Source organism: Bos javanicus, chromosome 21 (assembly GCF_032452875.1).
Source record: "Bos javanicus breed banteng chromosome 21, ARS-OSU_banteng_1.0, whole genome shotgun sequence".
Lineage (NCBI taxonomy): Eukaryota > Metazoa > Chordata > Mammalia > Artiodactyla > Bovidae > Bos > Bos javanicus.
This window is the reverse complement of record NC_083888.1, coordinates 69028705-69049479: the sequence shown is the minus strand read 5'-3', so window position 1 is coordinate 69049479 and position 20775 is coordinate 69028705. Positions and strand designations below refer to the sequence as shown.

Genomic DNA, 20775 nt, shown 5'->3' with positions numbered 1-20775 from the left:
GAAAGAAGAGGGATGGGGAGGGGTGGCTCTGTTTGCTGGTTTGGGGCCCCTGGGCAGTCCCACCTCTAGCCGGGTTGCAGTCAAGGCAGCGGGGCTCACAAGCACCTTTTTAGGGCTAAGACCCTCCTCTCCAGTAAGAGGAGACATGGTCCAGAGAGTGGGACCCACCTGCTTTGAGGGGAGGGGGAGAGCCAGGCCTTTTCTGTCTCAAGATGCAGGCCCAGTCGGGGGAGTGTACAGGAGGGTGGGCTGAGTAAAGCCCCAGACTTCTGCCAGAGGACTGGAAAGTGGAGCCCCAGGCAGCCAGAAAGTGACAGAGACAAGCCAGAGAAGGGGCTCCAGAGAGCAACCATGAGGTGGTTTATGACTTCTGGGCTCAACCCCAAGCTGTGTGTGTCACACCAAGCCCAAGAAGTGAACCGCAGGACACAGCATCGCCCAGGTCCCACACCGGTCACCTGGCAGTGCCCACACGGGACAGAATTCAAATGACACTGCAAAGGCTTTGAAAGGAGAACTGACGCTGAAACCGCTGTCCATACAAGGCTATTTGGAATTTTCAGCTTGAACCCAACTGGGCTGATTGTGTGCGAAAAGAAAAATGTCACCATTCTCAATGGGATTTAAACAAAACCAGATATTTATAACATAACGTTTAAATGTGCAGGACACAATCCAACATTACTCTGCATATGAAGAACCAGGAAAAATCCAACCAACCCACAAGGGAAAAGAAAATCCAATGTCATCATGTCATAAAAATCCTCATCAAAATATTAGCAAATAGAATCAAGCAACATAAAAAATAAAAACCACGACCACATGAAGATTATCTCAGAAAAACAAGGCTGGTTCCACATGGGAAAATAAATCAGTATGATCCACTATATTAGCAGTCTAAAGAAGAAACCGTATGAGCATATCAATTCATGTAAAGAGAGCATTTGACAGAATTCAGTATCCACCCATGATAAATACTCTCAGAAAACTAGAAACAGGAAAATCTTTACTAAATAAAGGACATCTCAAAGAGAGAGAGAGAAAACAAATCTACAGCTAATGTGATAGTTAATTCTGAAGGACTGGGTGTTTTACTTTAAGATCAGAAAGAAGGCAAAGATGTCCTCTGTATCCACTCAGTTCAGTTCAGTTCAGTTCAGTCGCTCAGTCGTGTCCGACTCTTTGTGACCCCGTGAATCGCAGCACGCCAGGCCTCCCTGTCCATCACCAACTCCCAGAGTTCACTCAAACTCACATCTGTCGAGTCGGTGATGCCATCCAGCCATCTCATCCTCTGTCGTCCCCTTTTCCTCCTGCCCCCAATCCCTCCCAGCATCAGAGTCTTTTCCAGTGAGTCAGCTCTTCGCATGAGGTGGTGTAATCACTACTATTCACTATTGGACTAGCAGTCCTGGCCAATGCAATCAAATAAGAAAAATAAATGGCATGCATAATAGAAAGTGAGAAGACTCTTTCTATTCATGCGTGCATGTGTGAGTGTGTGCTAAGTCACTTCAGTTGTGTCTGATTCCTTGTGACCCCATGGCCTGTAGCCCATCAGGCTCCTCTGTCCATGGGATTCTTCAGGCAGGAATACTAGAATGGGCTGTCATGACCTTCTGCATGGGATCTTGCCAACCCAGGGATCAAACCCACATCTTTTTTGTCTCCTGCATTGGCAGGCAGGTTCTTGACCACTGAGCTACCTGGGAAACCCCCTCTCTATTCATAGATGACAATAAAGTCTATATAGAAAATCCCAAATATTCTACTTAAAAATATCTAAGTACAAATAAGTGAGCTTAATAAGGGTGTAGGATACAAGGTCAAAACAACTTCAATTCTGCTTCTACTGGAAGCAGACAAGTGAAAACCAAAAATTTTAGAGGAATAACACTTTAGCTCCCCTCAAAATTAAATACTTTGATATAAATCTAACAAAACATGTATAGGATCTGTGTGATGAAACTTGCAAAATGCTGATGAAAGAAATCAAGGATTAAATAAATAGAAAACTGTGATCATGAGATAGAAGATGCAATGTAGTCAAGATGCCAGTCTCCTCCAAAATGACCTACTGATATAATGCAACTCCAATCAAAACCCGTGGAGGAAATTTTGTAGATATAGACAAGGTCACTCTAAAATTTATATAGAAATGCAAAGGAATGAGAGTAAGCAAGACAATTCTGGAAAGAAGGGGAGAAGTTGGAGGACTCTCACTAACCAATTTTAAGAGTTATTGTAGGGGACTTCTCTGGTGGCCCAGTGGCTAAGACTCTACTCCCAACGCAAGGGGCCCAGGTTCAATCCTTGGTCAGGGAACTAAATCGCACACGCTGCACCTAAGACCTAGGGAAGCCAAATAAATAATTTGAAAAAAAGACATTGTAAATCTGAAGTAATCAAAACAGTTGGTATTGTCAAAGGATAAGCACGTGGATCTATATGAACAAACTGGAGTCCAGAAATAAACCCACAGCAGTGTGATCGAGTTTTTAATCAGACTTATTATAATTCACACACTGTGCCATTTACACATTTGAAGTTTACAATTCAAAGTCTTTTAGTATATCGACACATGTCATGATCATAGAACATTTTCATCACCCCCAAAAAGAAGCCTCAGACTTATTAGCAATCACTCCCCAATTCTTCCCCAATTTCCCGAACTCTAGGCAACCACTAATCTGTTCTTTGCCTATTCTGGACACTTCCTGCTAATAGAATCAAACAATGCGGTCTTTTTTTTTTCATACAATGCGGTCTTCTGTGACTTATTTCAGGAAGCAAATGCATCTGTCATTACTTTATTCTTCTTTATTGCCAAGTAACCTTCCATCATTTACTCCAGATTTATTTATCAGTTGGACATTTATGTTGTTCCCACTTTTTGGCTATAAATAATGCTTCGATGGACACTTTGTACAAGATTTTTTTTCTGAACAAGACTTTCTGTGGACATGTGTCTTCATTTCTCTTGAGTGTATGCCCAGGAGTGGAATTGCTGGGTCATGAGGTAACTCCACGTTTAACAATCTGAGGAACTGCTGGTTTTCAGACTGTTGTACGTTCTCACCAGCAGCACATCAGGGCCCCGATTTCTTCACATTCTCCCCAGTGACTGTTACGTGTCAGTATTTCTGACCACAGCCCCCCGGGGGTGAAGGGGCATCTACTTCCTCGCAGCTGGAGTTGCCTTTCCCACTGGGGCTCATGACGCTGGGCATCCCCTCATCTGCTGACTGCTCAAGTGTGTATCTTCTGTGGAGAACATCTGTTCAAACCCACTACCCATTTTCCCATTGTGCTATGGTCCTCTTACTGTTGAGTTGCAAGAAGGAATTCTTTTTATGTTTTGGATACAAGTCTCTTGAAAGCGGCAGGTTCCTTCCATCAGCCTGAGGAAGCTGCTTCCCACTCCTGCTTTGTTGAGTGCAACCAATAAGCTCTAACTAAGGTGTGAAGGTGATTCGACAGAGAAGGGATAGAATTTTCACTAACTGGACATTCATATGCAAAAAAAAAAAAAAAAATCCTTAAGCTAACCTAATATCTAACACAAAAATTAACACCAAGTGGTTAGTATGTCTAAATGTAAAAACTATAAATTTGCAGAAGGAAACATAAAAGGAAATCTTCATGACCTGGGACTGGTCAAAAAAAAAAAAAAAAAGCCGTGACACCAAAGGCACAGCCCACAAGAGATAAAGTGATAAACGGGACCTCGTCAAAATCAAAAGCCTTTACTCTGCAAAAGTCAAGTTCAGGACTTCCCTGGTCCAGGAGTTAACACTCCACATTCCCAGGCCTTCCCTGGTGGCCTAGTGGTTAAGGATCCAGCCGCCAATGCAGGGGTTAGGGTTTGATCCCTGGTCTGGGAAGGTCCCACATGCCACAGGGCAACTCAGCCCAATCGCCACAACGACCAAGCCCATGTGCCCAGAGCCCACGCTCCACAACAGAGAAGCCCAGCACGCGATGAGACGCCCGCACGCCGCCAGTCACTCCTGCGCGCCACAGCTAGAGAACGCTCACGCACAGCGATGAAGATCCAGTGCAGCCAAATAAATAAAGCTTAAAAAAACAAGGCTCCACACTCCCAGTGCAGGGGCACAGGTTCAATCCCTGGCCAAGGAACAAACAGCCTGAGTACTACCCAGTGTGACCAAGAAAAAAGTTTCAAGGCCTAATTAATTCCTATCTTAATAAGTTATTCCAAAAAATAGATGGCAGAGGCTATGATGAGGCCAATGTAACCTTGATTCCATAACAGAAAAAGGGAAATACAAAGAAAAACGGAGAAGAAAGAAAGTCATAACAGAAGAAGGGAAATACAAAGAAAAACGGAGAAGAAAGAAAGTCATAACAGAAGAAGGGAAATACAAAGAAAAACGGAGAAGAAAGAAAGTCATAACAGAAGAAGGGAAATACAAAGAAAAACGGAGAAGAAAGAAAGTCATAACAGAAAAAGGGAAATACAAAGAAAAACGGAGAAGAAAGAAAGTCATAACAGAAAAAGGGAAATACAAAGAAAAACGGAGAAGAAAGTCATAGGCCTATTTCCCCTCGAGTATCAATATAAATGTTCTAAATAAAATTATACCTAATCAAAACCAACTGAATATTTAAATGTTACAGCATTGTGATCAAACAGGACTTCTCACAGGAATGCAAGGGTGGCTTGACTTCGGAAGGGGTGCTGATGTGTTAATGCAATTCATTATGATAAAGTAAAGGAGAAAATCATATGACTGTCTTAATTAATGAAGATAAACTATTTGGTAGTTATGATTCTAAAAAGGCTCTTAGGAAAATAAGAGTGGAAGGAACTTTCTAAAAGTTGTACAAAGTTACGTAGAGCACAGATGGTGCTGTACTTCACGGGGAAACCTGAGGCGTGTGCCCTTGAAGACTAAGAACAGCACCACCATGCTGACTGGTAAGCGTCAGCAAGACGGCCAAAACGAAGCTACCGCCACCACAGGCTCTTTCTACACCAGCAACCGCAGACAGCACGTCTCTTCATTTAGAACCTCTACTGGCTCTGCTCCTAAGGGCGAACCCTGACGAAATGCAGGGGCTGAGAGCAGGGTGCTGCTGGTGCGTGAACTGCCCGGTGGGAGAGAAGGGGACTGAGCGTGGAGAAGCTGACAGCACAGAGCCAGGAGGCCAGGGCATGCTTGTGTGTAGACAGTGTTGGAAACTGGCTCACTGCATGGAAGAGATCTGGATTCCTGCCTGATTCCACACAGAGGCAGACTCTGGATGGAATGAAGCAAAAACTGAAGAAGGAAATGCGGAGAACATGACACAAGACAGAAACACATCTTCAAATGCTAACTGTAAAAAGCAAGAGGCAAAACCATAATTCAATTAAAACAAAATTTAAATTTTCTATTCAACAAAGGGAAACCATGAGCAAATCTTTAGCCAACGACAGAATGGAAAGTGAAAGTGAAAGTCACTCAGTCATGTCCGACTCTTTGTGACCCTGTCCAAACAGTCCATGGAATTCTCCAGGCCAGAATACTGGAGTGGGTAGCCTTTCCCTTCTCCGGGGGATCTTCCCAACCCAGGGGTCGAACTGGAACCTGCTGCATTGTAGGCAGATTCTTTATCAACTGAGCTACGAGGGGGACAGAATGGAGAAGATATCTATAATGTGTGAAACCAATGATGTGTTCATATCTTGAATTTTCAAAGAACTCCTGCAAAGCAATTTTTGAAAGTCAGCAAACATCAGGCAAAAATCCATGTGGATCGGTTAATTCAGGTGGTGGCGTTCAATCTGATTAATATTTGAAATAAAATTTAAAAATAAATAAATGGTTAGGATGGCATAAAAAAGAATGAAATAATGCCACTTTTCGCAACATAGGTGGATCCAGACATCATACTACTAGGGGAAGTAAGTCACAAAGAGAAATATTAATATTGTATATCATTCACGAGTGGGAACTAAAAAATGATACAGATGAATTTATTTACAGAACCGAAACAGACTCAGGACTTCCCTGGTGGTCGAGTGGTTGGGAGTCTGACTGCCAGTGCAAGGGACAGGGCTTCGATCCCTGGTCTTCGAGGATTCCACATGTGCCGAGCAGCTAAGCCTGTAAGCCACAACTCCTGAAGCCCGTGAGCCTAGAGCCTGTGCTGCAGGAGAAAAGCCGCTGCAGTGAGAAGCCGGAGCACCACAGAAAAGACCAGCCCAGGCCACAGCTAGAGGACGGCTGAACACAGCAGCGAAGGCCCAGTGCAGCCAAAAGTCATCAACCAATTAATTTTAAAAAAAGAAGAAACAGACTCACAGACATAGGAGGAAAAAAACCTTATGGTCACAGAAGGGAAAAGGGGTAGGGAAGAATCAGTCAGGAATACGGGATTGAGATCCCCTGGAGGAGGGAATGGCAACCCTCTCCAGGGTTCTTGCCTGGAGAAGTCCAAGGACAGAGGAGCCTGGGGTCACAGAGTCAGACACAACTGAGCAACGGACACTTTGACTTCCATGGTATTAAAGATACAGTCTACTAAATGTGAAACAGATAGGCAACCAAGATCTACTGTATAACACAGGGAAATACATTCAATATCTTGTCATCGCCTGTAATGGAGAAGAATCTGAAATATATATATAATTGAATCATTTTGCTATATACCCAAAACTAACACAGTATTATAAATCTACTATATTTCAATTTTTTTTTTTCACAGGTTAGACAATAATTTATTGAGAAGCCTCCCTTCCCCACCTTCACAGACTCTAGGTCACTTTTTCCGCTTGTAGATCTTTTGTGCTAACCCCAGGAAGATGGCTGGGGGCAGGGGCGCAGCCTACTGCTCGATGAGACCCATAATGTGGTTGTAACTGTCTTCCTCGTATTGCATGTACACAGCCGACAGATTCATCTCCTCGTAGAGCGCCTTCACTCGGGCCACCTTCTCAGCCTCCTTCTGCCCGTAGTTCTCCTGCAGGATTTGGCGCTGTTCTGGAGAGGCCCGCTGCAGACACTGAACCACCAGCCAGCTGCACTTGTCCTGATGTCTGTGCCGATCTTACCCGTCACAGTGGGGTCCCCAAAGAGATCGAGGTAATCATCCTGAATCTGAAAGAACTCTCCCATCTCCAGCACGATCTTCTTGGCATGGGCATGCTCCTTCTCCCCATCAATGCCCGCCATATACATGGCAGCAGCTACAGGAAGGTAAAAGGAGTAGAAAGCTGTCTTGTACTTGACAATAGACTTATACCTCTTTTCTGTGAATCTGCCAAGATCCACGTTGCCCTGGGGGGCTGTGATGAGGTCCAAGGTCTGTCCGATCTCAGTTTGATCTCGATCAGGTCCAGGTAATAGGGCTGCTCCCGACAGTACAGCTTCAACAGGCGGTGGATGGATGATTCCAGAAGGAAAGCATCATTGATGGCATCCGAACCTATGCCTGGCTTCTGATACCAGCAGGTCTTCCCCCATCGGGTGAGGGATGAGTCCATAATGTCATCTGACACCAGGAAAAAGGCTTGGAGCAGTTCCACACACCAGCCCACCGTCAGGGCCTGCTGTAGACTGTCAGGATCTTCTTTCCCGGGCTCCACAAGCTCTCGGAACGTCACCACCACTGTCAAACCCCGATTGTACTTGCCTCCGATGGCATTGTATTCCAGGACCTCCTTGAGTCGGGTAATGGCATCTCCTATCTCTGGGTGCCCAATGTCCTCCTCAGTCAGCACCTTCACAGTCTGGGAGAAGTGCTGGATGAAATCCTGCCTTTCTTGGGCATAAGCATCCAATTTCTGGTCTCCATTCATTCTGAGGGAGGAGTAAAATGCTCTGTTCCTGGATGCGGGTTGCAGATCTATATTTCAATTTTTAAAAAATGATTTTGTGTTCACGTTCAGTCGTGTCCAACTCTTTGTGACCCCATGGACTGTAGCCCACCAGGTTCCTCTGTCCATGGGATTCTCCAGGCAAGAACACTGGAGTGGGTTGCCATGCCCTCTTCCCGGGATCTTCCCCACCCAGGGGTTGAACCTGTGCCTCCAGTGTCTGCTACATTGGCAGGCAGATTAAGATGGCAAATTTAATGTTGTGTTTTTTACCACAATTTAATAATGTCCCTAAATGGGAAGGGGAGATGGGACTTGTAAATAAAGACCAGAAGAGGGAATTCCCTGTTGGCCCAGTGGATGAGACTCCACACTCCCAGTGCAGGAGGACCTATTCAACCCCTCGCTGGGGATCTCAGGTCCCACACACCACAACCCAGCCCCAGAGCCCCAGCTGGACAGGCCACAGTGAAGACACAGGGCTGCTAAAACAAGAGACAGAGGCTAGAAGAAGAAAAACAGCTTTAAAGACAAGCCACCAGCGGACACGCCCGACAGCCAAGAGAGCGACAGACCCCAGGCGCCAGCCCGACCCTCACCCACCCTTCACTGAGCCCCAGACGCTCCCCACCTGGGCCAGAGGGGCCGTTCAGAACCAAGACGGGACCTGGCCCTGGACAGGGTACCACCTCCCCCACCAGAGACAGGAGAGCCTGCAGCCCGTGCCGCTCCTACGCAGTCTCCCCAGAAGCACCCCCTTTCCTGACCCCGCTCCTGGACAGGACACTCAGCACCCAGTCCTCCCTGCCCACTCCCCACACCTGACCCCCGGCGGGGCTGCTCTAAGTCCTCCCCGCCCATTCCCCACCCTCGGCGGGGCTGCTCTGACCACTGCTGTCACCTCAGGCCTCCCCACCCCACAGGGCGCGCCCCTACCCCTTATGCAGGTTCGTCTGGGTGTCCACTCTCCCCCAGACACCGGGGGTGGGTGGGTGGGGGTGGCCCCCACCCGCCCCCAGCCCCAGGGCAGGCACGGGCACCGCGGTGGTCCTGGCTGTCGGACGAGTGGAGAATCAGCCCCCACCCCGCCAAGCGGAGAGCCCGCTGCTCGGCCGCACTTGGCAGCCAGGACCCAGCTGAGGCCCCAGAGCTCACGGGCACCTCGTGGGCAGCAGCCACACCCACGGGGAGGGCACAGGTGGCCAGCTGGGCCCCGCCAACAGGGACTGTCTCCTACATGCCACTCAGAGATGATCCTGCTCACCCGCACCTGGACTTCAGCGGGATCGGGGAACACCCTCAAGCCACCTGGAGGGGCGTCTGGGGGGACTGTGGTCCTGACTAGTCAGCCACGCCCCCAGGCCAAGGTCGACCAGTGCAGATAAGGCGAGGGAGATGGGGGCCAGCCAGCGGGCAGGGAGGTCCAGCGCCCGGAGGACCATGGAGACGGAGCGGCGGGGATAAGAGTCTGGGCGCCGGCAGCAGAGCCACCCGGCTGCAGGGGGCACCTGGGCCCTCGCCCTGCCTTCTAAGGCCACGGGTGACCCAGGACAGGGGCATGGGGGCGAGTGGGACCCTAGAGCCACATGTCCCCAAGGTCACATGCGCGTGATCAGCGCCTTTTTTTGGCCACATCAAGCGAGGATCTTAGGTCCTCGACCGGGGGGTGGAACCGGCGCACCCTGCAGCAGAAGCATGGAGTCTCACGGTGGGACCGCCAGGGAGGCCCGGCGGGGGCGAGCCCTCCCTGCCTGAATCACGGCTGTTCTGCTTGCAGGTCTCCTGCACGTCTTCTTCGACGGGCTTGTGTTCTAGAAGACTTGGAGCTTCGGCCCCTGGCCCCCAGGAGGCCTCGGCAGGGGGCCCGCGTGCCGTGACCCTCGCTCCTTGCCTCTCTCCTTGGGGGCAGCGCGGTTCGAATCCAGGCACCCCGCCCCCGCCCCACACCTCACCCACAGGCGGCCCTGCCCGTCGCCCCTGGTTACAGCGAAGGTTCATCTGATTGCCCGTTTTCTCTCCTGTGGGGCCCCTGGACAGACAGCTCCATCCGCTGCACTCCAGCCTTGACACACAGCAGGTGTCGCAACGAGCTGCCGCTCCAGCTCCTTTCAGTGACCGGGCCTCCGCCTCAATGCAGCGAGTCCCCACCGAGCGGGGCGCGGTGTGCCCACGTCCTGCAGGGCTGGGTCTGCGGGTGGGAGGCCGGGCTGGCTCCAGGACACACGTGGGTCTGGCTGCCCCACGCGAGGCCAGGGGTTGGGGGCAGGATCTGAGCCCAGGGGTCCAGCCTGTAAACCTGTCACATCACAAGCAGAAGGGGACTCTGGTGGCCAGCAGGCCAGGGGGAGTGCAGAGGTGGAGAGGCAGCGGAGGGTCAGAGAAGGAGCCGGTGAGGTCTGAGGCCCAGGGCAGATTCTCTGGGGCCTCTGGCCTGCCCACTGGACCTCAGCCCCCCGGAGTGGCCGGATTGTGACCAGGCTCATTTATTACGACAGCAGGAGGAGCCCGACCCCAGGGGCCCAGCCTGCACCCCGCAACCTGGGCAAGCTCCTGTCTCAGGGTCACCACAGGGGCCCCCACCGCCCACCAGCCTGGCCTCTCAGGCTGGGCCACCTCATGTTTCAGGATCAGCACCCCAAGTCCCACAGACACACGGACACACGGGGGTTCTGGCTGAAGTGTCCTGGGCCTGCGGGTCAGCGGAGCAGTGACAGCCCTGAGGCACTGAGCTCCCACTTGTGTTTCTAAAGCTCGGGCCCCGAAGGCTGTGGCCATCACGGCCCCAGAGGATCCACAGGAGTCAGGGCATCCTTCTGTGGACTTGTTACCGTCTGGCAGGCAGGAGGGTGGTGGCAGGGAAATGAGAAGTGGCCTCAACACCTGAGGTGGAGGGCCTGGGTCAGGTGCCTGGACCCCAACTGCAGGCAGCAGGGAGCCACAGCTTTGGCAGGAGGGCTCCGGCCAGGGAGGGGGTGCAGGGAACCCAGAGGCCGGCCGCGGGGTAGGGTCAGACAGGCAGTCCTCAGAGGGGCATCCACTCACCGCTGCCGGCTCTGGCCGATGCTCCAGAGGCCAGTGCAGAGGCACCATGGGCATGCCCCCACCCGGGACAAAGGCCTGCACCAGCTGGTGCCCCCAGGCATGGGCCAGCGCTCCCCAGGTGGACGGCAAAGTACCAATGAGAACGTACCCTGGGGGCCCAGGGACCTGGGGAACAGGGCAGCCTGGTCCAGGAGGCCAGGCCCCATCTGTGCCCACAGGGGGCGGGGCGTGAGCACGAGAAGCCAAGCTCCCAGGATGGGGACAGGCTGGCTCTGGCGGGACATCCCCGGACAGACGGCTCTTTGTCAGGCGGGCCCCGCTCCTGCATGGCCTTGGAAACAAAGCCGCTCTGTCTGCAGCGGCCTCCCCCCTGGGCCCTGGGCACCGCCCCCAAGGGCAGAGCAGAGCCCCCACCCAGGGCTCCCGTCGGGCATTCTGATCTGACACTCACGCATAACCACACACGTCCCAGGCACAGGCTGGCCCAAGTAGGGTGTGCAGAGGCACCCAGGGCACACTGCCCAACACCTGCCCCATGCTGCAGGCCGTGCCCGTCTGTCCAGCACCCGGGCAGCCCTGGGCTGGCCCCGCCTCACCACCCTGCCCAGGGGCCCTCCCTGGGCCTGAGGGGCGCCCATCTCCCCAGAGAGGCCAGCTGGAGCCTCGGCTCTGCCAGCAGGCCTCCACAGTGTTCCTCAGAGTGCTCAGCAAGGCCTGACGCCCACGGCACCACGGTGGGCTGCCACGACCTCCTGGGGGCAGAGCCGGGGCCTGCTCCAGGCCCGCAGGGCGCAGGCGCGCTCTGCCCAAGGTGGGGCCCCGGGTCCCAGAGCCTGCACCGCTGGGGGATGGACCCTGCCCGTCCAAGGCCGTGCGGACGCGGGGGCGCCTGCAGCGCTCAGCGTGCGGGCGGCGGGACCCAGATGAGGCCAGGCCGCGCTCCTGCCAGCCTGGCCAGCTCTTGCCGACACTGGCCCTGCAGCTGGCGCAGCACCGCCTCCAGGCAGGCCTCCCGGGCCCTGAGCGCCTCTGTCGCCTCGGCGGCCCACAGGCCCGGGCCGCCAGGCACCTTGGCCTCGGTCCTCACCAGCCGGCGGGGCCCGTGGGGCCGGGCCCGGCCCTCGTCCTGCTCCCAGGCCCGCTGCAGGGCTGCCAGGTCCTGCGCCACAGCCGTCTGCAGGGCCCGCCTCGTGGCTCTCCACTCGGGCCCGTGGCCACCAACCTGCACAGGAGACGGCAGCAAGTGAGCCAAGGACGAGCCGTCTACCAGGACACTCCCCGGGCTCCCTGGCTCTCACTGAGCCTGACCCCCGCCCCAGCCCCGCAGCAGCCCCTCCCGTTGCCTAGACGTCACTGCTCCGAGGCCTGGTCCCTCCAGGCTGTCTCACCCTCATCGAGCACCTCAGCCCCAAGCCGGGGGCACTAGGCGCCTGGGACGTGGCCCACCACCCTGCCTCGGGCCCAGCTCCTCCCTGAGGCGTGGCGGGGAACTGGGCCTGGCTGCTCCCTGCAGGCCGAGTCCCAGGGGCCTGCTCAGGGCCCAGGGCACAGACCCGGGGAGCCCACCATCAGCCCCACCCAGCACTCCAGCCATCCAACAGGGTTGCTGGGGTGAGGCACCGGGGAGTCTGGCAGGTGAGCCCACGTCTTCCAAACAGAGCGAAGGGAGCAACCCCAGCATGGAAGTCCATGGTCAAGTGGCCCAGGCCCACAGCCAGCTCACCACAGCCTGCCAGGCGGCCCGCCGGGCCTCTGCCGCCTCCCGCAGTTCCTCCTGCAAGGTCTGCAGCTCCCGCGCCAGCAGCCGCACCGCTCCAGGCCCTGGCTCGGGGATCCTGGGCAGAAACGTGAGCGGTGAGGCCTCCGGGGAGCAGGCGTCCAGGACTGTGTCCTGCAGGGAGAGACCTCAGTGAGAAGGAGGGTGGCAGGCCTGGGCCTCGACCATGGGCCAGGTTCCCCAGCCAGCGGGGACAGCGAGCAGGGCTCAGCTCCCACCCCTAGGTCACAGAGGGGGCTGGACCGACCCTCACCCCCAGGGGCCTGGACACCAGGGACGCACAGAGGGCAAACTTCCAGAAGGCTGAGACCCCCTGAGGACCTCCTGGGTCTCCTCAGGAGCTGGGAAGGGTGGAGATGGGACAGACGGATGTCTGAAAGAGCCCCACACTCGAAACCCAAGGCCCAGGTGAAAAACCAGCTTCAGGGTTGGGTGAGGGGGCGTCCCCGAGACCTCTCTTCTCGCCTGGAAAATGGGAAGACCCACCAAGGCCCAGGGCTGCTGTGGCCAGGGCAGGGCAGGGCAGGGCAGGGGAGGGGAGGGTTGGGATGGGAGGGGAGGGGTGTGGAGGGGAAGGACAGGCAGGGGGTGGGGGGTGCCTCCTGACCATCCACTGCCAGAAGATGAGCTCCCGGTGCCGCCACTCCAGGGCCGCCTCCAGCCGCGCATTCTCCATCTCCAGCCGCCGCAACAGCTGCAAGGCAAGCCCCGCGGGTCAGAGCCAAGCGCAGGGCCCCGCCATCATGCTCACCGCACTCCTGCCTCACAGCAGGCCGACGGGAGGAGCGGGCGGCCTCACCTCCAGCACCCTCAGGCCTTCGACCACCCCAGGAGCCTCCGTGCCCGCCCCAACCGTGGGTCCTGCGGGTGGGGGCCGAGTGCCGGTGCCCCTCACTCGGGACTCCACGCCACATCCCCACTGACGGAGGGTTGCACCCTGGAGGCTTTGGGCAGCTGGGGGTCCTGGACAGCAGAGACTTCTGGGCTCTGGGAAGCCCCTCCCCTGTAACCCCCTAAACCTGAAGGCAGGGCAGGGGCTGCGCGGTGCCTGGCTCAGGGTGACGGAGGACAGGCCATGGGCCCAGCGTGGAGAACACAGTTGCACGGCCCCCTGCGCCCCGCCCTGCCCCTACGCCCGCACCCACAGACCCTGCACCGGCGTGCGTGGGTCCAGGCGGCCCCTGTGCTGAGCCCCCGCCCACCTGCCCGGGCCGCCACGGCCTCAGGAAACCGAAGGGGGTGAGGCCAGGTGTGGGCCACCCAGAGGGCCCACGGCAAGCGACAGACACATCGGCCTCCACAGCCTCCCAGGCCTCTGGTCCCCTGGGAAGGCCCAGGCCACTCCTAGAAGAGAGCCCAGAATGTGCTCCGGGACCCAACAAGCAGCCGGAGCCAGCACTGAGGCTGCCCTGATGGCCTTCTCTCTCAGAGGCTGCACGGAGACCCAGGCCACGACCATCGTCATGCCACCGGGGGCTGGACACCCCTGGCCAGACGGAGGGGGTGCCTTGAACACCAGGCCAAGGGCCCAGCCCAAAGCCAGTGGAGCAGGGTAGAGGCAGACTTACCTGCGGTGAGAACTGCCCTGTGACCTGGGGGAGGCCTGTGGACCTGGCAGGGTGGAGCCACGTGCCCACACCACACACACGCACACACCCAGTGGCGAGTGAGAAAAGCAGCTTCATTGGTTCCCAAGAACAGTCCCGGGGGTGCCCACACCCCCAACAGGCAGGCCGTACAGAAGCAGACTGGGGACAAGGACAATGCCCAGTGCCCACAGCGCGCCTGGCCGCTGACGGCACCAGAGGCCATCCCAGAAGCTTCTGGGACCCATCCCAAGAGCACAGGCCCTTCAAGTAGGCTGCTCCCAGCTGCCACCCGCAGACCATCCGCAAACCTTGGGAGGAAGTCAACGTAACCCTCCGCCTGGCCACGACGACGCTTTCAGTACTGTGGCACCAACTCGCACCAGCCCCCAGGCGGAGGGGGAGCTCCCCCACCACAGCGCCCACGGAGGCTGGGGTCCCAGACAGCACCAGGCTGGGGCTGCCACAGCCCCCATGCTCCCCCGACCAGGGGACCAGGGGCAGGAAGCCTGGGCCCCGCTGAGTCACCCCAAATGGGGACCAGGCCAAGGGCATCTCAGTACACCCAGATGCTGCCTCAGCACCTCAAGGGCCAAGCACAGTCCTGCCCACAGAGCCAGCCAGACAGCCGCCAGGAACACTGGCCAGGTGGGCCCCATGGGCCACCCTGACCCCACATCAGGGAGCAGACCCCCAGGAGCACACAGCACTACAGCCAAGACCTGCTGGGTCCATCCTGAGCCTCAGTCATTCTTCCCGGCCAAGTGCCCCCAGGCCAGGCAGTGCCAGCCTCACTCTGGACGGCCAGAGCCCAGTACTCAAGTCGTGGCCACCGGTCTGTCCCAGGAGCCCCTGGCCACGTGAGCCTCCAGGCAGGACACAGTAATGGAGGGGGCTCCTGAAAAGAAGGTCAGCAGAGAGTGGGCCACTCCCAGCCCATCACCAGGCGACACCTCCACAGGCTCAAGGCACCCACACCCGTCAGCCCAGACCCTGGGCGTCTTCCTTAATTCCAGCATCCCCCCCGCCACCGCCACAGCTGGCTGCCAGCCGCCCGATGCCTGTGCTGTCCCCACGGCCCAGACAGTACCCGGCCACACACACACTGATGGCGGCACTGGCAGGCCCGGGCAAGGAGAGGGACAGAGGTTGTGCCCATCCCCCACGCAAGCCAGACGGTGAGCTTGACGACCACCCACAGCCTGGGTGTGCCACCCTCCCAGACCCCTTCTCACCTTGGGCCACACCCACCTTGGTCCCACCAGCCTCACCTGCCGGCCGCCCTCGGGGTCTCTGAGCAGCTCCGTTTCGGTGACAGACAGGTGGCCAAGGCTGCGGTCACTGTGGCAGCCACGGGTGTATGAGTGGATCTGAAACGCAGCGCAGACCCCATGCTGAGCATGTGGGTGCCCCCCAGCACTAGGCAAGGTACAGACCGGGAAAGGGGGTTCAGAGAGGGCCCAGCAAGGGACAGCAGTCAGCACTGCTGAGGCTGGCTCGGGGCCCACCAGGAGGCCCTGCAGAGGGAGGAGCACCCCCGCCCAGCTCCTGCACCCCGGTGCCCGCCGCAGACCATCAAGTGGCAGGCCTGGGCGGTGGCAGAAACAGCCCCAGACAGGCTCGGTGGCCCAGTGAGGCCAATGGCAGGGACACAGACTACCTGGGTCTGGGGGGCAGGGAGGTGCACCAGCGAGGGGAGGCCTGAGGGCAGCAGGGAGGTCAGCAGGGGGGCCCGTCCCACACAGCAGGAGCAGAGGGAGCCCAGACAAGAAGGGGTGAAGGCGTCCCAGGAAACGCGAGCTGAGCAAAAGACCCTCTGCCAGGGGTTCTAGCACCAAAGAGTCCTGTGCTAGAGGGAGCCCAGGCCACCTACCCAGTCACTTCTCAGCCCAGAACATGCCCTAGGCCAGTAGGGGGACCCCTGTGCCCCCACAGCTGAGCCCTACCAGCCTTTAGGATCCCCGATAGAGCTACCCACTGCCTGTGAGCCTACACCCAGGAGATAGTGGGAGGACAAGGTACCTTCCCCCCGCTGGCTTCCCTGATTCCCTGCCCAACAGACGCCCAGCAGCACCTGCTCAAGGCCCCTCCTGGACAATCCGGAGCCGTAGCGTCCCACCGTCGGGCCACCCCCAACCAGTCAGTCCCCAGCCAGGCCTGGGAAGACCCACATCCAGCCAAAGACCAGCCCCATCCTGAGCTGGGAAGCTGGACAGGCCTGTGCAGCAGAGAGGCGCTGCGCGAGCGGCACTACCTTGCCCAGGAGGGCGCACTGCTCCTGCTGACTGGCCATCAGGTTTCGCCACTGGAGCCGCAGCTTCCCCATCAGCCACTGCAGGTGGCGGATGTCCACACAGCCTTCTGCTCCCACACTCGGAGCAGGCAGGCCAGGGCTGGCCAGGGCCTCACACTGCGGAGGGGGCAATGGTCACACGCTGCCCCTGCACCCCACACAGGGTACCCCAAAAGGGAAAGGAGGCCCAGGCGAGTGACCACCGCCAGGTCTGAGGGGTGCCAGTAAGAGTTGGGGACAGACCCTGTGGACACACCGGGCCCGGCCCTGCCTCCGTGTGCTCGCCCGAGCATTCAGGAGGGCAACGCTGACCCCCACAGGACCGACCTTGCCGATCCAGCTCCCGCACCCCAGATTCCGGCCCGGGCTGGGATTCCTGCACTCACCTCACACACGGGTATCTCGTCGCCCAGCCTCACATGGCTCTGGGTCAGCAGCCGCTCGGGCAGGGGCCCGCGGGCCAGGAGCCAGGCCAGGGCCAGCAGCAACTCGCGGCCACCCTGTGAGCCGTCGTCCGGGAGCTGCACCAGCGCCCGCCTCGGGTAGCCCTGGGAGCGCAGCGCCGACTTCACCCAGCGGGCTTGAGCCTCTGCGATAGGAGACGCCAGCTCAGGAGGGCCACCCACTGGAGGCGACACTCCCTCAGACTCTAAGGAAGGGCCCCACGCGCGACCCCAGAGCAGAGAGCACGCTCGGAAGGGTCCCGTAGGGACACGGGGACCTAGCCAGGAGGCGGGGAGGGGCGGGGCCACCACGGAGGGTCCGATGAGGAGGCGGGGAGGTGAGCGGGGCTCTGCAGAGAGCTGTCCCCTGAGTGGATGGTGGGAGGGGCGGGGCGGGGCCACCAGGACCGGTCTGGCGGGGAAGCGGGGAGATGGGCGGGACTCTGCAGAGGGCTGTCCCGTGAGTGGTTGGTGGGCGGGGCCGGGGCCGGCCAGGGCGGGCCTGGCGGGAAGGCTTACCCAGGGCGAGCGAGGCCGAGGCGCCGTCGGCGGGCAGCGGCGAGAGCACACGAAAGAGCAGCCGCCAGAGCGCGGGGGCCTGCGGGGATCAAAGAACGACTGCCAGTGGAGCTGGCCACCTCCCTTCGTCCACCCACGGGCCCACCGCGCCCGGCTGCCTGCCCTGCTGGCCTCACCGCCTCCGGATGGTCGAACTTGGCGCGGCGGAAGGTCTCGGGGCTGGGCGCGGCGGGCAGCGTCCGGCTCAACGCAGCGATGGCCTCGGGCAGAGCCCGGGCCGCGTCCGCCGGGTCGGGCCGGCGCAGCCGCCGCCTCCCCATGGAGCTCCCACTGGCCTCTCCGGGACAGCGCGCCACAGCCTCCGCGCGTCCAATCCCCGCGAGCGCGGGGTCCCTGCGCCCAATCGCCGCGCATGTCCCGCCCCCGCTGGGCCTGCGCCCAGTCACCGCGCAAGCTGGGACACGCCTCCAGCTCCCCCAATGAGCGGCGCCTCCGGCATTGGGTGCTGTCTGTGCCGCCCCTTGCGGAGGCACTTCCGGTGCGTCGAGCACCAATCGGCGTTGGGAGCTCCGCGGGGCGACTCAATCTCGGCAGCCCCGACACGTCTTGTCCTGATCCCACCAATCAGCTCCGCACCTCCGGTTGCTCCAAACGGCGGCAGGGCAACCGCCGGCGGCTAGGAGGGCAGCGCTGCTGGGCGCGAACAACCCCGGGAGCGATCCTCGGCCTCCTCGAGCCCTCTCGGGCCAGGCCGCTGCGGGCTCCCGGGCCCGGCCGCGCGCACCAGGCCGCAGACGCGGGGGCCGGCACCCGGGCACCGGGGGACGTCCCTCGACCGATCAGCCCCGCGCCACGCAGGAGGGTGCTCCTCCTGACCGGCCGGCGACTCTCCCCTTCAAACCTACGCCTGCAGACCCCCGCCCGGCCCCTTCCTGTCCAGTCCAGCCTCTGCCTAGCCAGCCCCCTTTACCCCTTACCTCGTCCCCACCCCACCCCTACCTGCCTCTGTCCTGCCCCTTCAGCCTTCTTCCTACCACTGAAGAGCGGGATCCGCACGGCCACTTTGGAAAGCAGTTTGGGTAATTTCAGAGCTAGCCTTAAGTTTACCAGACGACCCCACAATAAAAGTGCCGGGAATCTACGAGGACTCGCCTAGACATGGAGGAGGGCAGATACAAAACACTATATGATGTGTTATTGTTCAGTTGCTTAAGTCGTATCCAACTCTTTGCGACCCCATGGACTGCAGCATGCCAGGCTTCCCTGTCCTTCACTATCTCCCAGAATTCGCTCAAACTCATGTCCATTGAGGGGGTGATGCCATCCAACCATCTCATCCTCTGTGGCCCCCTCCTCCTGCCTTCAATCTTTCCCAGCGTCAGGGTCTTTTCCAACGAGTTGGCTCTTTGCATCAGGTGGCCATAATAGTAGAGCTTCAGCTCAGTCCTTCCAACGAATATTACTTTTCATCTATAGGAAGAGTCCAGAAAGCAAGTGTACAGAGACAGGAAGCAGGTGACCTGGACAGAGGCTGGGACCAGGGTGTGGCAGCAGGTGGGCATGAGGGAATTTTTGTGGGCAAGGAGACTGGTCTATAGTTGGATTGTGCTGATGGTTGCAGAACTCTGTGAACTGGTTAAAAAGCACGGAATGTGCATAGGTGAGTTTTATGGCATGAAATTGTGCTTCAATAAAGCTGTAAAGAGGACAAGAGTAGGGGAGGGAGAGAAGGCAGAGAAAGTGCTCCCCAAACAACCCCAGCCTTGGCCAAGCCGACAGGAAGTGTGGTCACACCTGACTCCCCCATCTTCCTCCCAGTCCTTACCTTTGCCTGCCCCCATCTCAGGCACAGCCAGCTGCTCATCCCTTGTGTCCCCCGCAGAAGTGACCCCTTTCTCTAGAACTTGGCCTCTGACCCAGGCACCTGAACCCCAGGAGGCTGTTTCACTGGCCACCCACAAGCAGCTTACCTCCCAAGAGTCCTCCTCCCACCACGGTCATGGGGGCATTGCTGTCTGCCCCCTCACCCCCAACTTCAGTCCCTTCCAGGGTCCTCCTTCAACTAGGGCTGGGACCAGCACAGGCTTCCAGTCTGGCTGTCTTCGGTCTCTGAGCTCGGAGACTATCCTGGTTAGGCCCGCCAGCCGTAGTGCCGGCAGACTTTGCCCGAAGTGGTTCCTGAGCCCTTTTCCCTCTCTGGTCTTCGCACCTGCTGGGCCTTCTGCGTGGAGTATCCTCCTTCCCAGCCTGAGGCTTGGCTGACCCACTCTTCTGCAGGCCTCAACTCTCTAAGCACTCATCCGCCCCTCACCCCCAGACAGCAAACCACACCGTGAGGCCAGGAGTCAGCTGCCTCTTCAGGGCTGCCTCCCAGCAGCTCAAGGCAGACTTTCCTGTGCACACAGTCCCCACTCTGCGCTTGCTCTGCCCACAAGCCCTCAGTCCCTGGGCCCCAAAGACACCTCCACTCCCTCAGCACTGAGACACCCAGGCTCACTCAGCCTCCTCTGCCCCCTCCTCCTCGGTCCCATCCATCCCCAGAGGCTCTCCAGCTCCCACCCCTCGGAGTTCTCTGAACCACCCAAATCTCTCTCTCTCACACACACACACACACACGTGACCCCACACACCTCCCTGGGGCCCCCGACGCCTGTCCAGAGCCAGCCTGCCAGACCCATAGCCAAGCCATGGGGCAGGGCGGAGGCCACACACAAGGCTGAGATGACCCCTCTGGGCTCTTTAGATCAAGTTCTGGGACGGGGCAGTCTGCCAGAGCCAAAGCAGCAGTGACCAAGTAGGGGGAACGGGGAGGGCTCTGAGGGAGGCTCAGGCTGACATGAGAGTTTCCAGACAGCCCCCAGCCGTCGCTCCCCAGCTAGTCCTCACAGTCCCCCATCAGGCAGAGGCCACATGCTAGCCCCTGGGTGTAGGGTGGGGGCAGATGAGGCAGGTGGTGTCTGGGTGGATGCACGGAGGGGGCTGGCTCCATCTGGTGGGGTGGGGTAAGGAATGGAGACAAGGGTGGAGCCACAGGAAGTGGGGAGGGCAGGCAAGGGCTCCCCACCACAGCGCCCCAGAGCTTCTCAAAAGCGGAACCAGCTCAGCGATTCACCCTGTGGCCCTCTGTTCCTGCTGACCTGTTCCAGAACCAGGGAGGAGGGCTGCACATCTGCAGAGCTGGACAAGGGGCTGTCCAGCAGGGCTCCCCGCAGAGCACCCCTGCCCGACCAGGGCAGCAGGCAGCAAGGCTGGCAGCAGCAGGAAGAGGGAGTGCCAGCGTGGCCTGGCGT

The 20775-nt window shown here is 58.3% G+C and overlaps 1 protein-coding gene and 1 pseudogene across 2 annotated transcripts; both read right to left on the bottom strand.

Moving 5' to 3' along the window:
* Positions 1 to 2487: 2487 nt before the first annotated feature.
* LOC133234688 (farnesyl pyrophosphate synthase-like) lies at positions 2488 to 8563 on the bottom strand (annotated as a pseudogene).
* Positions 2488 to 20773, bottom strand: TEDC1 (tubulin epsilon and delta complex 1). 2 transcript variants are annotated; one of them, XM_061395597.1, is made up of 8 exons: positions 17662 to 20773; positions 17486 to 17564; positions 16910 to 17112; positions 16485 to 16640; positions 15502 to 15600; positions 13252 to 13338; positions 12591 to 12758; positions 2488 to 12089 (listed from the first exon to the last, which is right to left on the bottom strand). In XM_061395597.1, exons 1-8 carry the CDS (start codon positions 17803 to 17805, stop codon positions 11766 to 11768), a joined length of 1260 nt encoding a protein of 419 aa, XP_061251581.1. In that variant the 5' UTR covers positions 17806 to 20773; the 3' UTR covers positions 2488 to 11765. The 2 variants fall into 2 exon arrangements, with proteins under 2 accessions (XP_061251581.1, XP_061251583.1); XM_061395599.1 differs by having other exon boundaries at positions 11857 to 12089; positions 15482 to 15600.
* Positions 20774 to 20775: the final 2 nt, after the last annotated feature.

Excerpts from the sequence above, each read along its gene's own strand:
- TEDC1 (XM_061395597.1), bottom strand. The coding sequence starts at position 17,805 with ATGGGGAGGCGGCGGCTGCGCCGGCCCGACCCGGCGGACGCGGCCCGG. Across the intron at positions 16,641-16,909 it reads ACGAGATACCCGTGTGTGAG|TGTGAGGCCCTGGCCAGCCC; the intron begins GTGAGTGCAGGA and ends CCCCCTCCGCAG. Across the intron at positions 13,339-15,501 it reads ACCCCGAGGGCGGCCGGCAG|CTGTTGCGGCGGCTGGAGAT; the intron begins GTGAGGCTGGTG and ends CTTGCCTTGCAG.